Here is a 19,940-nt window from a genome sequence, read left to right as displayed (position 1 = left end):
GCCTGCAAGGGGAGCCGGCCGGCCGGGCCGGGGTAACCCCGTGGGATGCCGCTGTCGCCCGCGAGGGCGGAGAGGCCAGAGCTGGGCTCCTCACCATTCTTAACTAAGCGTAACAGGCGAGGAAGGGTGGCAGTCTGAGGACAGCCAGCGGGACAGGGCACGGGGCGTGCTCAGGGCTACCTTCCTCCAGACACCTCTGCAGAGGAGAGGGTGCTTTGGGCCCTAGGGACTCCTCTGGACCTCGCACAACAGGCCGCTGCTCAGGCCAAGGTTCGAAAGGGCGCAGCTGCACTGTGCCCACGCCAAGGCGTGCCTGGGGAGCTGCCACTGCAAGCACAGTTCTATGTGTCTACCAGCTAGGCCGGGCATCAGCAGGAGCCGCACTATCAGTGTAGCTGCTGCATGCGGAACAGGTTTGTGAGAATATGTGTCATTTAGGTCACATCCCGTACAATCACTACTCAAAATGCCATCCTTAAATACTGGAAATATTTTCAGGGAGTTGAGTATACCACGTGTAGGAAAAAAAAAAATAATTGGAATCAATAACCTAAATACAATTATTCACATTCAGTTAAAATGTCATTTAAACAGACATTACAGGCACATGCATCTATACAGGGCAGAATCTGGTCTGATAATCATCCTTTTTCCATGTGCTGTCTAATTATTTTGGAGGTTTGTTAGCATTTTGTTCCTTTTACCTGACTGCTCTCTTCCTTTTCTCACTGAAAGTGCTATCCCACACTGATTTACTGTGATCTGCATCAGTGCAGCCATGATGCTGCCTCCCCCTGCCTTCATGCATATCTCTTCTGTTTTCCAGTAGCATTCTTGTGATCACAGTGATGTGTCTCGGCTAGCTAATTTGGCAGAAACCTCACCCAACAACAAAAAAAACCTAAAAGGTGATGAACATTTATCTGGATCCACCCCATGAAGCAGTTTCCACGCAACTGCTGCCTCAAGGAAAGGGAGTGAACGCTCAGGTCTTAGGTCATCTCTTAGATGAGCTCACTTGTAGCGGAATACATGCTGCCCCAAGGGTAGAGTTTCACAACTGGAATAACCTGATGTCAGGATGTGATGCCAACAAAAGGAGCAATAAATCGGTCCTGCTCTAAGCTGGGCTTCTCTGCTGAAAATTGCTGCCAAGGATATATGTCTAAACTAATGTACAGAGTTAAAGGACAAATACAGCCAGTGGTAACCTGTACTTAATACCGGTATAGAAAGCTAATTTAAAACACATTTTTTACATTTGCGTATTAAATTGAACCTATTAATGGGATCTGTGGGGTTGATGAACTTTTTCACAAGCACAACCATGGCCTCCCTGTGCAGTGTGAGATTGTAAGTAGCGATGGGACAAGGGGTAATGGCTTTAAACTGTCAGAGAGTACATTTAGATATTCGGAAGAAATTACTCATTGTGAGGGTGGTGAGGCACTGGCACAGATTGCCCGGAGAAGCTGTGGCTGCCCCAACTCTGGCAGTGTTCAAGGCCAGGATGGACGGGGCTTTGAGCAACCTGGTGTAGTGGCAGGTGTCCCTGCTCATGGCAGAGAGGGTGGAACCAGACAATCTCTAAAGCCCCTTTGAACCCAAAGCATTATCTGATTCTATGATCCTGTGTATTTTAAAGCAAAACAAGGGCATGATGAGACTAACCAACTGTGTTAATAGAGACCCACGGCTCTGCACTGACTCTGTAGGGAGAGCTCTTTGGTGATGCAGAGGTTGCGAGAGAACAATTCAGATTCATGTGAGTGAATCATGAACAACAACATAACTGCAGTAAAGCAAGGGTGAAAAGAATGCCCATGAGCACAAATGAGAGCAGTAGATATGGTAAGCTGAGAAAAGCTGTATAAGATGAGAGCAGAAGCCCTGCTTTCTGCTAAGGCTATGCTATCATAGGTGATTTGTCAAAAGGCCTCTGCTCTCAGAACAGAAGGATGGCAGCAAGATCACTGCATGCTGTAAATGCCATCCCTGCCCTGGCTGTCACAACAGGAAGTCAGGGCGTAGACACGGGGATACCCAAGGAAACAAAGAAAACAGGGAGCAGTCCTGCCTGAGATTAAAGGAGGCTGAAGTAATAAAAAACTGGAGTAATGACCCACTGCCAAATTGGAAACATAAATGGCAAATTGAGTAGCTATTACTCAGACCAAAGCTTTGACAGATTGTCCTAATGAATGGTCTAAAAAAACCCCAACCCACCACAACAGAATGTAATGCCATGGATGGGGTTTAACTGCTATATGCAATAATGACAGAATGTTTAAGGAGCCCTTCTGATCAAGGTGGGAAGGCTGTCATGAGGCAACGTGCTTTAGCCAGATACCATGACAAGAGACTGTTGGAAACACTTGCACTACAGCAACACCGCAGACCTCGAAGGTGACATCGCAACCTATTTTATTCAGCTTGACTGTGCCAATAATAAACACTTAACTCCTGACTGTGACGAAAACTGAGCGCGCTGCCAACCGGACGCCACCCGCAGCAGCACCGCACGTGGGACAACGGAAGGCAGGCACCTCAGCAACCACAGAGGCGGGTTCAAAGCGGTTCTAAAGCACCACTCCCCCCTCACCCTTCGACCTCCATTGCAACCTCCTTCTTAGCTCCCCCAACGGCCACCGCGCGAGGGCTCTCGCGAGAGCACCCCCACTTCCTCTCCCGCGCCCGTCCGTTGGCCGGCGACGCTAAGGGGCGGGGCTCGCGCCACTTTGAATCGGTGCCGGGCGCCAGGGCCGGGGCGCGACATGGGGACGGTGGAGCCGGTGGTGGAGGCTCGGCTGGAGGAAGGGGATGGCATTGTCGCGGCTGGCCCGAGGCGTTTGGAGGTTCCCCGGCCACCCTCCATCGAGGAGTTCACCATCGTGAAGCCCATCAGTCGTGGCGCCTTCGGGAAGGTGTACCTGGGCCGCAAGGCGGGGAGGCTCTATGCCGTGAAGGTGAGGGGCCACGCGGGCCAGGGGCGCCTCCCCGTCCTCTGCCGCCCTCGGGGCTCGGTACTGCTTCCTCGCTGCCCATTGTCGCAGTGCTCCCGCACTCCGCTTTCGTTTAACCTAGTGTAAGGAAAGGGGTGTCCAGCCTATCCTGACCCGAGTCCCCTGCCTTCTGACTCCTGGGCTTCTAGGGAGCTGCCGCTGTTCTGACAGGAGCCCGGTGTCTGGGAGATGGGCTGTCGGCATCACTGTGTTTAGCTTTCTCCTCACAGTCGTGTTTGCCTGGAGGCTTTGGATAGGAGGCACCTGATAACGGCAACTGTTTTTTAGAACTACCTTAGCTGTCGGAGCAGGCTAAAAGCTTTCCAAAGTGCCACCGCGCTATTCGCTTCTCGCTTGTAAATGCTTACTAGAATCGAATGCGTGCAGCTGTCGTGTTATAGGGGGGGTGTTCTCGCATCTAAGTGAAAAGTCTGCCTCTGATATGTATAAAGAAAGCAAATTATTTAAGAATTTTTGCTGAGTACACATTTTAAAACCTATACATTTTCTACATTGATATGCAAAGGATTGAAAGTGAGGCTTGTCAGTAGTAAAAACTTTACTGATGGTTTATGTGAGCTTGACTTTTCAATAAAAAGGATTATAACTAGCTGCATAGTGCACAAAGAACAGGAAAAGTAAAACTAGTCATGCAAAGCAGACATTGCTCTTCAGAGCGGTGTATGTCTATTTACATGATTTTACTATAAACGTTTTGAGGTGAAAGCTTATTTGTAAACTATTGTTGTGAAGTTTATGGGCTGTTCACAGCTACAACGTTTAACACATGCTTAAATATTTGTACAGTTAAGGTTAACACTTGTTAATAGTGCAGCTCTATGTGTTCTGTGTATATCTTGGATTTTTTATTTTTTTTGCTATCAACTGTGATAATAGTAATGTAGTAGTGGAAACTAGTTTCCTGCAGTTTCGGTGCTGCATATAGAATGGTTCGATTGCAATACTTCAGTATCTTACACAAGTTTATTGGAAGTTTTGTGACCTAAAGGCTTTTGTGTAAATTCTTTATTGTTGTTGCGGTGAAACTTATGGATTATTCAAGCTACAGAGCTTTATGTGCTAGATGGTTCTTACCGTTAACATCAACACTTATGTTGATGGTATCAAATTACATTTCTTAATGTGTTGCTGTTTTTAAATGTTACCAAATTCTGTTATTGAATGCCAGTGGTAGCTGTAGATTCAACTTTTTAGTTACGTTGCACAGAGAATGGATAAATTAAATTTGCTTTAATATCACCATGCAGATCTGGACCAAAGATGTTGAAAGTGGGCAAATTTTCAGAGTGTACACAATGCTAGCCTACATACCTATCAGCTGTGCTTTTATGCACCTTCTATTCAAGGTTAATGTTAAGTGGCTATCAACATAGGTTAATACAGGAATTAGATTCTAAATCACAGTTAAGCTTCTTATTTCTTCATTGTGAGTTGCATGCGTTTGAGGAAGGAAACAAAAAAAAAAAACAAACAAACAAAAAAACCCAAGGAAACAAATATTTGTTGGATGACTTGATTGTAAATTAAAATTAAGCTAAAATTCATTGCTTTCTCTGTAAAATTAAGAATTGGAGACTGGAATAGTTGCAGTCTTGCACTTGAGGATGCCAAGATAGGATGGCTTACTGCTGCACTCTTCAATCCTCAGAACATATATCTCAGCCTCTGAAGAGCTGGAAAGACTGTCAGGAAATGCATATCTAAGCATTGAACAACCCTTTCTGGTTCTGAGTTGTATACTGTGTATAAGAGGATTAACTCCAGGCAGCTTAATTTCACATACAACCTAAAGACTCATTTTCGAGTGTGTGCAATTGCAGTTAATATTGGTAGTGTGATTTCCATTCAGGAGTGAATTAGGAGGACAGCAATGAAAAAGGTTCTTTAATAACCTGTGATTTCAGATTCTTTCTGTATGTGAAGTAGTAACTGTTTTATTTATATGTATGTATGCAAGATAAGCAATATATGAACTGACTGACGAACTGGGTTGAGCAAATAAAAGAATGTTTAGTTGATTCTGTTTTGTTTTTCAGGTGATGAAAAAAGCAGATATGATCAATAAAAACATGGTTCACCAGGTCCAGGCAGAGAGGGATGCATTGGCACTCAGTAAAAGTCCTTTCATTGTGCACTTATACTACTCACTTCAGTCAGCTAATAACATCTATTTAGTAAGTAAATAAATTATTCTGGTGGTTTATGATAGGATTGAAAATGGAGTGCAGAGCTTTATTCATGTAAGAAAACTATTTTCATGATGGTAAAAGTGACCAGGGAATGGACTTGCTTTCTTTCTTGGAATGGTTGAACAAGTGAAATATCTCTCTTCCCCTGGTACATTTTGAAGTCTTTCCACCTCTTTACCTTTTTTACATGAAAGTCTTTTCTAATAGGTAATCTGAGGAATATGTAGAAATCTTAGGGGAAACAAAACAAGAAACCATTGTATTCAAGCAGAATCCAAGTAACTGAAAAATACCCTGTGACTCACTTAAAGGAAATCTGGTTTCCTTGTTTCCTGTAGTCAAAATTCATTATGGTGGTTTGCCTAGATGACAAGAGGATAACTGAGTGGTAAAACTAAATGCTAGTCTACATGGAGCACTGTGGAGTACAGAGGGCTTGAATATGATTTTATATGCTGCCTCCACATGAAAATAGATTAAGACTCTATATAAGGATCTACTGTATTGTCTTGTTTGCTGTAAGGATGGACAGCGAACAGCTTGATTAGATTGAGGCAAGGTTGCTGTGCACTCCTACAATGCCTTTTGGGTGTAAATGAAGGCTTCTTTTCCTGGAATCTCTGTTTAACTGCTGTGTAGAGTAGAGGAGATCAGGGTGAAGGATTTTAAAGGAGATGCTAGTCATATATATGGAATAGTATTGTATGTTGGAATCTAAGTACTGATGAGATTGGTTGACAGAAAAACTTATAAATTCTTTCTTGTTATTGAAAAGTGAGCTTCTGAAACCCTGCTGACTTTTCTTTTATATTGACTATGACATGGGCCATAATAATGTGTGGGTTTGATTAATTTTTTGTGTGTGTGTGTGTGTGTATTTTTGTTAAATACACTTTTTTTTGTGTCTTGAATACAGTAGCTCTCACTGTATACATTCCTGGAAAATTGCATTTATTTCACAAGGCTCACATCTGAATTTGCTATTGTGTATAAATACTTGCAAAATAAAATCATTGAGATACCTGTTCTATACAAACCAAATACCAGCGCTATTTGGCTTCAGGCCTTGAGATTTGCATAATCACTTTGTAGTTTATTTTCTGTAATACAGAAATCTTTCAGAAATTAAAAAGCTGAGCTGACTGCAAGAGTTACTTGAGAGCTGACTATTGAAAGTAGGCTAGGCAAATAAAATCAGCAAATGGTCTATTAAAAGAAAAATGTTTTATGTCCTATATAGTTTGAAGTTTTAATTTTATCTAAGCAAAAAGTATCGTGTGGGAAATGAAGTTTGCACAAAGAAACTGCTTTTGTTTTCTGCTGTTTGAAGTTACGTCTTCCTAGGGGTGAAAGATATTTTGTGTTTGCAAATTTTAAATGTGTTTTAAAAATGGTAAATTTAAAACGTTTGAATGGCAGGTGATGGAGTATCTTATTGGTGGTGATGTCAAATCTCTTCTCCATATTTATGGATATTTTGATGAAGAAATGGCTGTTAAGTATATTTCTGAAGCAGCATTGGCTCTTGATTATCTTCACAGGCATGGGATAATCCACAGGTAAAACCTACTTTTTATTCTCTTACAAATAAGCATCTGGTAGTTCGAGGTTTTAATTTTTCCCTCAAACACATAACCAATCACCATTTCATAATACAGCTGACTCACTTGCTAGAGCTTCTGAAAGCTCTTTTTGCATGTGTACATTGCAGCAATATCATGAAACAACAATTAAAATAAAATCTTTCAGTATATGTTAATCAGACAAACATACTACACTGATTTCCCTTGCCTGTGCGTTCTTCCCCCAGTACTGAGGTGTATTAGTAGCTATGCTGCCTTCTAGGTCCCCTCCTGCTTTTAAACGATTGTTAGTTCTGGAACCCTCTGGGTACTGCAAGCATGTAAATGTAGGACAAAGGGACATTCACTACTCTAGTGCTTCCCCTGTAGTGAGAATTCTTTGCTGCATTCAGTAATGCCACACAGAGAACACACATGAAAATTTTTACTGGAGGCTTGCTTGTCATATGTGGGAGCTACACATTAGTAAATGTTGTGAAGTTAGTACTCACAAAAAAGTTTTTAAACCTGATGAAACAAACTCATAACATGCATGGTCATTTTACAAGCTGAGATGTTTGTACAATACTTAGTACTAGAAATGTTTAGTTGTTTTGGTGCATTCTTCCAGATGGAATCTTCTGCTGGCTAAGAGATGCTACTGAAAACCAGCTATAATCAGTGTTTTGTATTGAGTGTTTCTGGTTAGGTAACTTTCTTAATATTGCTCAGTTGTCTTTTTGCTGACTTTAACTATATTCATATCTTCAGGGATCTGAAGCCAGACAATATGCTCATTTCTAATCAGGGCCATATAAAGTTGACAGACTTTGGGCTTTCCAGAGTTACTCTGAATAGAGGTAAGGGTTGTCTGTATCCTTTTGCTTGTATTGAATTGTGTGTTTCTGTCATGTCCCCATATTCTTGAATGCTTTACAATCCCTATAGGGGGCAGCTTTCAATTAAATAAGCACAAATCTTGCCCTAATATCTGTTTTCTAGTAGGTAAGTAGTAATAAGGCCCATGTTATAAAGGGTCTGCTCTATGCCTTGCACTGCAGAAGCTAAAATATTTGTTCTTTGGGACAAGGGTGCATGAAATATGATCTAGAGCCATTTCCCTTGAGGGGTATGGATTTCCAAGTTTTCTATGAAGTTCACTAAGAGAATTCAAATGGTGAATGAATAATTCTGGCTTTTTCTTTGTGTTTCTCTGGCTATTTCTGTGCTTGTATGTATTTTTTCCAACTTGAACCTTCCTTAATGTGAGAGACAGGAGGAGGTAGTGAGTCTCCTACAGAAGATTAAAAATCAGTGCTTTAGTATATGAACATACTGTTTTCAAGTAGCAGAAAATATAGTTGAATAGCCAAATGACTGTCTGGCACAGGCAACAGGCTGCACGTCTTAAGGTGAATAGCCAGTTCCTGAACTAGTTTGCATCTCTGACCCTTTAGCTGCGTAAGTCAACCTAATGCCACACAGCACCAGGTTTTTTGTTCTGTTGTTGTGTTTGGTGTAGGTGGATTTTGTTGTTTTGTGTGGGTTTTTTGTGTGGTTTTTGTTTGTTTATTTTTTGGTTTTGTGGTGGGTTTTTTGTTGTTGGGTTGGTTTTGTTGTTTTTTTTTTTTTTAGGCATTGCTGGTGGGTACATCCTTTTTATTGAGTTAAAGAAACGTAGAAATTCAGAGTTGTCTGTGGAGCTTGCCTTTAAGAGTATAGAGGAAAATCCTAAGTTTAGTGTGTTTTCAGTAATACACTGCTTTAATTGATAAGTTCTAATGCGACATACAGTGTCTAGTTGAACATATGTAAGCTGTAAGCTTACTTGCCTTTAGTGAGCAAAAAATGGCATCTAAGGTTAAACTTTCACCCATGGAAAATTTGCCTGTAGCTTTGTTGTGATATCTTTGGTAGAGAAGACATGCTTTGCATTAAATTTACTGTCTTAGCCCACAGGCAATAGGCCAATTGCTACCAAAAACCAAAGCTGTTATCAAGTTAGAAGACGTAACACTTCCAACATGGTATGTTGGAAAGGAAATTGGACTTTAACAGTTTCCGTATTTATAAACTATAGTTTTATGATATACAGGAAGAAACAGCTTGTCTTGAATAAGTATGTGTGGGTATGTCTTCACTTGGGTTTGGTGGCTTCGTTTGTATATTTGTCCAGTATGTGGCTAAATTTTTTCCCCCCTCTTAATAAAATTTAAGTAAATGCCTGCAAATTTCCTTATTTAATAGCAAAAGCAAAAACTGATCTGCTTTGTATCTTTTTCTGTTTGTAGAGATAAATATGATAGATATCCTTACTACACCATCAATGGCAAAGCCAAAACAAGACTACTCACGTACTCCAGGACAATTGTTGTCTCTCATCAGTTCTCTGGGTTTTGTAAGTAATTTTCACCATCTTTAAGTGCTTCATTCTTTTGGCTTGCTTACTTTTTTTTAATGTAATAATAGGAGTGTTAAGGCTATACTTGCATTTAGCAGGACTTGTTTCCAGTACCTTGAAGTTCTGAAGTGATTACCTTGGACTATGTTTCAAACTGCTGACTATCAGTTGTGCTTCAAAAATTTGGTAAATGGGCATGGCTAAACTCCAGACATAATAAAGTATGTGTGTGGTTACACTCCCAATCCTGGATGTTTTGTTCAGGCTTCATTAACTTGTGACTATGCTTCTTCCTGTTTGATAGTATACTCCTGTTGGAATGAAAATGCCAGAGTACAAGTCAAGTGAATCATCTGAGAGTCTGTATGGAATGGTTTCTCCCTTACCTATGGTCCAAAAGGAAGAAACCCCTCTTTCAACTAAATTATTCAAAACATGTGAGTATACCACACCTTGTACTGAGTAATACTCTGGCTGTTAGGTTGTAGTCTTTCAATTTTATGGGATTAGCTTGAACCCACTTGATAAAAGATGTGCTTCTGTCAGTGTCTTGCTGTCTACTGTTCCTCTAGTATGCGAGGTCTGACATGGTTTCACTTACACTACTTGCATCATCTTCTGATTTTTTTTTTTTTCAAATGCACAACTACTGAATGCAAAATGACCCTTTAAGATTTTACAGAAATAGTGTGAGTTCTTGGCATGTAACATGATAACGTGTGCTTTCATTTAAGTTGCCTTATCTCCCTGCTTTCTCATTTCTGACCTGAAATGAGGAAGAAAGCTACCATGGCACTAATGTTCATATTGCTTTTAAATTCTTGGTGAGGCCTTGCTTCAAAAAATGAGTGAATTGATTACGCAGGAAAGATGATGAGAGAAATGAATGTCATGCATGGCTTTTCATAACTTCCTTCAGTATGAAAGCTTGACATACTGTGAAGCTGGTTAATATTTGTTGCCTATTTGTATCAATGCTTGATTGATTTTATTTTTTTCTTTCCCCTCTCGAGATCTTGATACTTCTCCATTAACTCCTGTGATGCCAGTAAGAAGTTTAACTCCTACTCTACTTCAGTCAAGAAAAAGGTTTGGTACCTCCAGTGCCAGTAGTCAATCCCAAAAATACCTGTCTGGTATGGAATCAGAATGCTGCAGCAGCCCCAGGTGGGAGAAAGATGTAGAGGTCAGGACTGTTTTATTTTCCCACTATACATTAAAACTAGCTTGTAGTTTTATATATACTGCTGCAGATATCCTCTGCTTACTTCCCCCGGTTATTTCAGACGTAGAGAAGCCTTCCTATGGCAGGAACAGGGGTTGTAATCCTTGCTGAGTAGGAGTTTTGGATCAAACTAGTATTATTTCTTTCTTCAAACCAACAGTAGTCTTGTGCAGCATAACATGAAAAGCAAATGCCACTTAATCTGCAGCCAAGGCTTCTGCTGGACAGCACTGGCTTAGCTCAGTTCTTCACAAGATGGGCAATGCTGGAAGCACTGGCTCTTCAGAAGCTGACCTTATCCATATAGTTGTGTTAGCTCAGCATGCAGACGAAAGAATTTCTTTTAAAAGGCAGAACTTGGGAAAAATAATAAAACACACTTCAAACTTCCACTAGCTATTAAAAATGGGAAAAGCTTAAGGTTTATACTACTGGAAGGTTTTGTATCAATTATTCAAATACCAGTAGTTATAGCTGGTATTGTACACAAAATACTTTCTCCTAGTTTAAGCTGTTAATTAAATTCTGTACAAATACAGACTTAAAAGAAAATGCTGCCATATTTGGTCCTTTGCACAATTCCTATTTAGATAACACACAAACCCTCATGTTTAAAATAACTTATAACTTTGTTGTATCTGTCCATTTCTCAAGATGATGTTTTTAATAATTGTGCTACCAAAGTAGTAGTAATATTAGATTTTCCTTTTGTCATCTCTGAAGTATAAACCACAGGGTAGTATGATGGGGTTCTTTGGTTTGGGGTTTGTTAGAAACTGAGAACTTCTGTAGCTTAACTTTTTAACATAAAATCAGAAATACAACTTTAATTACTATATTTCTTCCTTAAGCATTTAATAATACTTTATTTTCTATTGTATTCTACCAAGCTTATGTTCTTAAAGTCAAATTATCCCTAATCTAGTTTTGGTTTTGTTTTTCATATATTATGTCACATTTGTGACTGCTAGTGTTTATAAAGAATAAGTGACGCTTGGCAATTTGCAATTTTTTATGGAAGTGGAACTGAGGTATTTTAAGACATTTCTATAATGCTGTAGCCCTATTTTTCTTGATACTCAACTTAATCTGCTTGTTTGTAGCAAAGTGAAGATGACCCATGTTCTACAACAGGCAAACCAAGTAACAGTGGGTCAGCTCTCCTTTCAAATGTAGAATTACAGAATAGCAAAGGTCTGAATATTTTAAAGACAAAAGAACTGGAGTCTGCCATTTCTCCCATCAGCAACAATGACTCTGGCAATCGGCAGACGTTGGGAAGCGAGCATTCTGATATAACAAATACTCCTGTGACCGCACTGGATATGAAAGGCATAGTCAGAAAATGTCTTTCTGAAAACAAGATTTGGGAGGAAAAACTCTTCATAAGTAAAAGAGAGAGCACTAATGAAACAGCAGAAACTTCCAATGAACGACAGTCATGGCCAAGGCAGAATGAGCCTGTCAAGCCTATCAAAAAGGAGATTTTTGAAAAGCCAGGTGTAAAAAGAAGCTTTGAATTAGTTGACACTAGTCCTTCTGAGGAGCTTAACTATGTTAAGAAAAGCAATGCAGAATATAAACGTGGCTGTCAGATCATAGAATTTCCAGCACATAAAAGGACAGGTTTGACAACAGAAATTCAATCCTTAATGCTTCGTGATGATGGATGCCTACAGGACACCTGCAAAAGCAAGGAACACATTCAGAATCTTACTGGTAATCAGCAAACAGCAGAAAGTTCGCTTATTTCAGTTATAGCCAAAAATCTTGCGTGTGATCTGGATGCTGACTATGAAAAGAATAATAAAAAGGAGTATATGAACTTAAGTTTTTTAGGCAGTGATGATGAAAAGCCTTCAGGAATTCTCAGTGCAGATTCTGACTTGTCATTTCCTGAAATGTCTGTTACAGAAAACCATTTAGAAAAGCAGCTTTTAGATTTGGACAGAAGTGTTAAAGACCTTTCCTTTGAGGAACTAAAACCAGAAGGTGTGCTTGTAACATCACCAGAGTCCCAAGATGCCACACAAAATAGAGAGGAAGCACATGCTGTCCAGGAATGCAAGCTGTTACTTGGTGAAAAGGATAATGACCAAAAACACATGAAAGAAACTCACCGTGACATAGTATCTTCTCCTTCTGAAAAGATGATGGAAGCACTGAATATGTTAAAAAAAAATGCTGTTGTTTTTCGAAGTTATAATAGCCCAATTAATATATCCAATATATCTGACCCATGTAGCATGGCTTCCTTAGATATAATGGATGTTTCACCTGCTTGTAGTGGCTCTTACCCGACAGCTATTACTCCATTACAGAAAGGAAGGCCATACCGAGTCTATCAGGTATGTAAGGAGACATTTGGAGGCTTTGTGTGTGCATTAGGCATTAGTGATCCAAAATTTTCAGTTGCTAATTTAGAGGGAAAATTGTAGTAGCTTGAGATAGTCTGTCATAGTGACCTTTGTGGACAGGCTTTCACTTGCTGGACTTGGGTGGACAAAATTACAGTTGTTGGTAAGCTCTTAAAGAAATTATGTCCACTGGTTTGCTTCTGGCTCAGCAAGCGTTGTCTATCCACCTCTTAGAGAAATCCTTTACTCTTACAGTGTACCAGTAAAGAAAGCCTGGGCTATTTTGTCTTATCTAACATTTAGTGCAGTGTGGTATTTTCTGTGGGTAATTGTATGCTTCCTGATGTGATGGGAAGGCTTTGCTTTCTTTATTTATTTTCAATCCTGCATTCCTCCCAAGACAGTTTGCAAATGCTGTTCAGGCACAATAAGAAATATTGTGCCTGCTGTTTTCTTATCCTGGTAAAAGTGATGATGTAATGTGTACTGCCAAGTACCAATTGCGAGCCTATTATGAAGCTTAATGTAAAAAGTTGCTGTGGATTTTACATTGGAGGATGAACTTAGGCCAGTTTCCTTAAGAATAGGCATCTTAACTTTTTATGCTTTGAGACAGTTGAGATAAAGAAATGGAAACACATTTCACAATTTCTCAGGGAATATACATTGTGATATGTGTTTGACTTTGCTATTGACTTTGACTATCAACTATTGCATCCATTACCAAACCTGGAGATGGGAGTTTCTCAGCTGTTTTTGATTGACATCTGAAATCTTTGTTGCCCCTTTTAAGACGCCTCATCAGGGAGATGCTGGCACACCATATAGGACTCCAAAGAGCGTAAGAAGAGGAGCTGCTCCAGTAGAAGGTGAACGCATCCTGGGGACCCCAGACTACCTGGCACCTGAGCTACTTTTGACAAAGCCACATGGTAAGACAAACTATGGAGCGTCTAAATACTAGTTAAGGTGACATACTTACATTTCTAAAGGTCTCTACAAATCTAAACCCTTTAAATAATAAGACTATAAGTTCTTTAAAACTACCTAGTGCTTACTTTGGCCAACATGCATGGCTGTGTTTGTTCCCCTCCACTTTTTTCACATCTCCAAAGGTTTTGACTGTCTAGTGTAGTCTTGTCTGCTGTTAATCTAATGCACTGGAAGTGGGCTTAGGCAGCCTGGGACTTGTATGTGGTTTAGGAATCACAACTTGGTCATCCTGAGTATTCTTAAAGATTCTTTGGGGTGGGGCAGGAGTAACTTAGTGAAATTTAGTATGAAAGGATTAAGCCTTTGTTCATTGATATTAGTGTTATGTGTATCCAGACAAGTTTATAACGTTGCATCCAAATCAGTTACCGAGTTGAATGACTTCATGAAAACTTAAGATTTTGGCAGGATCTTTCAGACAAGTGGACGTTAGTAGCCATCAATTTTATGTTGTTTTTCAAAAATACAGTAATAAAATAGCAGAACTTTGAAGTCCATAAATTTCTTTGGCTCAAATACTGAGATCAGCAAAAAGTCTTGGAAGTATTTTCCTGCTAACTTGCAAGAACCATTAACAAAATAACTGCAATGTATCCCTGATATATTTGTTGTATTTATAATTACATTTTATTTCCATATCAAAAGTATACTTCTATTTTATAGAGCTAATAGTCTTAGGAAAATTGTATGAGATAAGTGATCTTCATTGAGAAATAAAACTAATCTGTGGAACAATAGAATTCTGCTGTATGCAGCTAATATATGTTAACTAAAACTGCATGAAGTGATTTAACAATTTAACTGTAACGACTAAAGTTACTAAACATATGTAGTTGTTGTTTAGCACTTCCGCGTAAAAATTCTGGTTATTTTGGCAGGCATTAAACAGGATAATGGCTTGGAACACAATTAATGCTACTTAGACAATGTGGAACTTTGTTGCAAGGTGACATCTGTGCAGTTATTGATCATCTTTAGGACTTCAGTGATAACTTGCAAAGAGTCTGGGGTTGATGTCAAGAAATGCCAAATCTCCCATTACCTTCAGTGAAGGCAGGGCTTTCTGGCTTCAGAACTTAAAACTTTCACTCACTAAATGTTGCTGGTGTTGCTGACTTGCTTGTAAATGTGGTTGTAATCCTAAACTATAGCCATGTTGCAGAACTATTTTATTTCTGTTTCTAACTTAAATTTAGCATTGACATCTATCTTTATTGTTGAGTGTATTCCTATGCCTTCAGAGAATCATACCCGATATTTGATGTTCATATAGGGTTTTCATGCAATAACTGTAATTTTCTTGCTTCATTGTCTTTTCATATGCAGGGACTCTAATCTCTGGTGAGTTTGCTATATGCTGTGCAAAAATGGAGTGTTCAGCATAACTGTAAACAGTCAAAGTAAAACTAGATCACAATTTCAAAGAAACTTGAGTGAACAACGTTTCTATATAGAAAGAAATGCCCATTATGCACTGCACGTAAGAATCTGTGGTGTTTCCATAAGGCATCCAGGAAACATCAGTGTCACTATGACTAGGCCATCAGAAATGGCACACATAAGCCTATACTTCAGGAGTAAAGTCAGCATTCTTGAAGACTTTGTGTAAAATGAAATAAACCCGAGACACCTTTTTTTCATTTCTTCCTTTCACTTTATGCAATCAGTCTGATTTACTTTGTGTGTGGGTAAAAAAAAGGCTCAGATGCTTGAGACCTGGTATTTGCTTCTTGCTTCAAGTATTGATAAACATAGTTTAGTAGAGGTATGTAGTAGGGAGTTAATCTAATATCTGGTTAACCTTTGGGTGGGAAAAATTGCCAGTGATCCCCATGTTACTACACTGTTCAGAGTTGTGATCTTGCTAGACTTTGACTGAAGTTGGGAGTATTTTTCCCTGAATGTCCAAGTGCCTCTTAACAGTGGTTGTGATCTCACAGCTTTGATATGCTTATACCTTGGTGGGCCACTTATGCAGTTAAAACTTGCTGAAAGTGTGCTAGATTACTAGTTACACATTTCAGTTTTCAGCATTTCTAAACTTAGTTGATAGTCCTTTTGAAGTGGCTCAAAACACTTGCTTTCCTAACTGTCTTAATTTTTTATGTGCCAAAAACAAAGCCAAGAAAAATTACACTTACCTTGAAAAGATTATTCTTTTGCAGCAAGTGTGGCATCTATTCTTTATACAGCAGAGTGGGCATGGCTTGAAGATGCAGAAAGCTTAGAATGCATGCAGTAGTGTCTGGGATTGCTTTGCCTGCTTGTTTTAAGTAGGCTAGTAAGATGGGTTTGGAAAGAAAAAAAACTGGAATGAGAACCAAAATTACTTAGTAAGAGGAGAGATAGGTAGTGATTGTGTTGCCCTCATCAACTTTAATGTAGTTTGAAGTAATTCTAGCTTCTTGCATGTGGCTCATCTCTGCAAGCTGTCTTCAATAATTTGACATGAACTTAAACTATTGAACTTCATTTTTATTTGTCTAAGTTCTTGGAGTTCTCTCGAAGAACTGAGAGAAGGATACGGGTTATGACATGGAGCACTGCTCCAGGCTCTAGAGCAGCTAAAGGCAACTGTTTCTTATTGCAAAATAATTTCTTGGAGAAGCCAGCTCCTGGACTCCCTGTGATTGGAGTTGATTATTAGATTGTTTTTTAAAAGCCACCTTGCTTTTATCAGTAAACCCTGGTATTATCTATAATGAACTAAGGAGGAGACTAGCTTCTAAAAAGCCCTTTAATACATTTTTAATTTTTCTGCATGACTCTTAAGTACAACTTATTTTGTGTCTTCACTTCCAAAAACTTTGTGGGATTTAAACACTTCAGTTTCTGTCATGACTAAGCTTCAAGTCTTTGCAAATATCATTTGTGTTAGTGTAATGACCTGGATTTCTCTTATCAGGTTCTGCTGTAGACTGGTGGGCCCTTGGAGTTTGTCTGTTTGAGTTTCTAACTGGAATTCCACCTTTTAATGATGAAACACCAACACAAGTCTTCCAAAATATTTTGAAGAGAGGTAATCTGTCTCTGTAACTGGAGGAAAATATGTATGTCCAGCATGTGTTTTATGGCTTGAGTTACTGATTCTTCTGCATCTTTGTAGATATTCCCTGGCCTGAGGGTGAAGAAAAGCTGTCTGATAATGCCCAAAATGCAATAGATATTCTTCTAACAATTGACAGTACTAAGAGAGCTGGACTGAAGGGTTAGTATTAAAATTCTCTTTTGTTCCTTGCAACTAGTTAAATATGTCAAAGTGGTGATATCCTCGACCTGAAACTTAGACTAAATCTTTAATGCCAGTTTGGGTACCAGGTATAATGCCAGAACACTTAAGTTGTGGTATTTTCTGTATTTTTGTAGGGATTTGCCCTCTTGCAGGAAATTTTGAGGGTGGAGTCTTTTCTGGTTTGTTTTCATTGAACTTTTGATTTGCTCTAAATGCTGTTTTGCTGTGAATGTTTAGTGTTTGATTATCTGATGTACCAAAGTTCACTCTTGCTTAACTCATTAACAGGTATTTGTGGTTTTTGACCTGACTGATTTAGGGGGGCCTTCATTAAAAGCCTATGATTTGGGGAAAAAAGTCTCCTGCAAAAGTTAATTCAAAGGAGCTTTTTCTTAGGAGTCAGCCTGTCTTTACTGAATGTACAGAAACAGTTAAACGCTGTGTACTATACAAAGTCTATATAATATTTTTCCCTTGTAAAAGGTCTTAAATGTTTGCAGTTCTAATGGTGACTATTTTATTTAAAAAAAATAACATGAAGGAAAGTTACAGTGAAGCTTTCAAAAAGGTAGAAGGAATCTTGAGACAGCTACCCTAGAAATCACTAGAGAAGGAAATGATTATGCAAATGCTTACTCAAAAAGAGACTAAAGGCTAGAAACTGAAACCAGGCCAGATCAAATCAGAGCAGGCACACAGCTACAAATGAAGATCATGATGTCAAAGGGGAATTCTGTGGCTCTTTCATGTCTCACAAAAAGCATCTTATGTCTTGATTTGAAGATGTTTCATTTAAACACAAGTTACTGTCTTTATCCTTGCATATTAGGGTGAAATCTAATTGCCTGCCATGCATAGAAATTTTAACTAGATGACAGAATGGTTTCTTTCAATCTGAAGTTCTTGGAAATCCATTCTTTGTCAGGACCTTTATAACTGTATCTGATCTCTGTAGCAAATTTGTAGGCTGCTGAAGTGAAGTTCTATGAGTAGCTTTCAGGACAACCGTAAAGCTTTCCTCATTGTGACTGAGTTTCCATCACTGCCTGTTGTTTTCCCCAAAACACATGCTCTCACACTCTCTTTCTCCAGTGTAGAAAACTAGCTTACTGAGAGAAATCCTGGTTATATCATGTCCTAGCATAGTACTTCTGCAAGTTTAGTCTTACCAGATAGGAGAAGCTTTAAAGAAGCATTTGGCAGAGAATGCTGGTTCCAATGTCTGGGTTTGGCTTTTACAGCCCCTCTTCAGAGACGTAGACAGGAGCTGGCTGCCAGCTTTTCTTGGGAAAAGACACTGAAGTCTGCTCACCTTTTCAGCTGAAGACAGCTTTCAGTGTATGGGAGCAATCTTAGGAGCAGAACTATGGACAGTTCTGAGATAGTGGATCTGTGCTGTGCCCTGCTGCATATATGGGAGCTGAAGCGATTAGGAGTTAGAAGACTCTGATTTATTGCCTTTTGACTAAAATAAACAAATAGTGTTACATTATTTGATCAGGAAATGTAGAAATAATAAATATTAATTTCTTACTGTCTATCAGGTAAAAGCATGTGCTATGTCCTTAGAACTGAAATTTGTAGTGAGTATTTGTCTTGGTCAAACTTCCATCTTCTAAATGCTATTTTTACCTGTCCTATTTGCTTTTGATTTTTGTGGGGTAGGTGATAAAAACATGGGTTTGTCACCTACTCTGCTGAAAAGGTGCTTTCTTGGATTGAATCCAAGTAGCAAAGTCACTTTCATCAGGGAGTGGTGTTTTCAGGCAATGTAAAGAAACACCAGACCTTGTGTGGCAGGAAATTGTGTTCTGGTCAGAATGGACAGGGCAAGGGAGTTCTTGAGTCAGCAAGTCTTGCAGCTTGGTTAGTTAACCTTTGGGCTGGGGAAAGATGAATCTGGTGGTCTGTGGTATCTTTTACCATAATGTTGTTTAGACTCCTGTGTCCAGTAGGAGGCCAGAGAGGACTGTGCAGAGCAGAGAAACTGTGAGCTAGAAAAAGGCAGGTGGCCTGGAGGAGTGGAAAAGGATGGGAGACACTCTCACACGTCCACTCAGCACAGACCTTTGGCAAAATGAGAAACAGGCATTGAAGTGATGCTTAACATTTCTGTGGTGTCCTAGCATATGAGACATGCTGCAAGGGTACCTCTGATCTGCTGTGTAGAACAGGTTCTCCAGCTGGGGGAAGATGGTTGGTTGTCGTGGCAGTCATTTGATCCCACTGAGGTTACAGTTATCCATCAAGGGAACAAAGTGACTATGGGGCTCGGACAAGAGGATGTTTGTAATGCTTGTGTGACTTCTCTTTCAGAACTAAAAAATCACCCTTTCTTCCATGGTGTGGACTGGGATAATCTACAAAATCAAACTATGCCATTTATACCTCAGCCGGATGATGAAACTGATACTTCTTACTTTGAAGCTAGGAATAATGCTCAGCACCTGACTGTGTCTGGATTTAGCTTATAGCATCAAGATAAGTGAGCCTTCTCCATGTTTTTGCACATTTACAGGTTGTCCTACAACACTAGCTTGGTCTTAAGCAAGTTTCTTTGCCAAATTTAGAGTGCGTTTTAAGTTAACAGTCTGGTTTTATTATTGTATCCTTTATTCTAAAGTGAAACTACTGTATGAAATTTAGCTGGTATCAAGTGCCTTCATGCTACTTTTTCTTGCTTACTGCACCTTATTAAGAGACCAGAGCGTTGTGTTTCTTGGAGCTGATAACACTTGGCAATGATGGGGCTTTTTTTAATAGCAATGAGTAACTCCAGCAAGGTGGTGTGAAGTTATTTCGCCCTTAAACATAGTAGGGAGAGGATATGAGTGCATGTAAATTGTAGCTAATTATAACTTACCTATTGGTGGGTTGGTGTGATGGCAGCCTTGTCTGGGAGTAAACCATTCTGGCCAGTTTGCGTATACAGCCACTGTACAAAACTGTTTCTATTTG

The 19,940-nt window shown here is 39.4% G+C and overlaps 1 protein-coding gene across 2 annotated transcripts; it reads left to right on the top strand.

Annotated features, from left to right (window-relative positions):
- Positions 1-7,549: 7,549 nt before the first annotated feature.
- Positions 7,550-19,456, top strand: MASTL (microtubule associated serine/threonine kinase like; the record flags this gene model as incomplete). Of its 2 annotated transcripts, XM_080610216.1 has the most annotated exons (10): positions 7,550-7,634; positions 9,066-9,172; positions 9,480-9,612; positions 10,189-10,361; positions 11,504-12,748; positions 13,551-13,689; positions 15,077-15,091; positions 16,656-16,769; positions 16,857-16,958; positions 19,299-19,456. In XM_080610216.1, the coding sequence occupies exons 1-10, from the start codon at positions 7,565-7,567 to the stop codon at positions 19,454-19,456; spliced, it is 2,256 nt and encodes a 751-aa protein (XP_080466342.1). In that variant the 5' UTR covers positions 7,550-7,564. The 2 variants fall into 2 exon arrangements, with proteins under 2 accessions (XP_080466342.1, XP_080466341.1); XM_080610215.1 differs by lacking the exon at positions 15,077-15,091.
- Between the last annotated feature and the right edge of the window lie 484 nt (positions 19,457-19,940).

Source organism: Psittacula echo (genome assembly GCF_963264785.1).
Source record: "Psittacula echo genome assembly, chromosome: 2".
Lineage (NCBI taxonomy): Eukaryota > Metazoa > Chordata > Aves > Psittaciformes > Psittacidae > Psittacula > Psittacula echo.
Note: the sequence above shows the minus strand (reverse complement) of the source record. Positions and strands in the feature narration are given on the sequence as shown.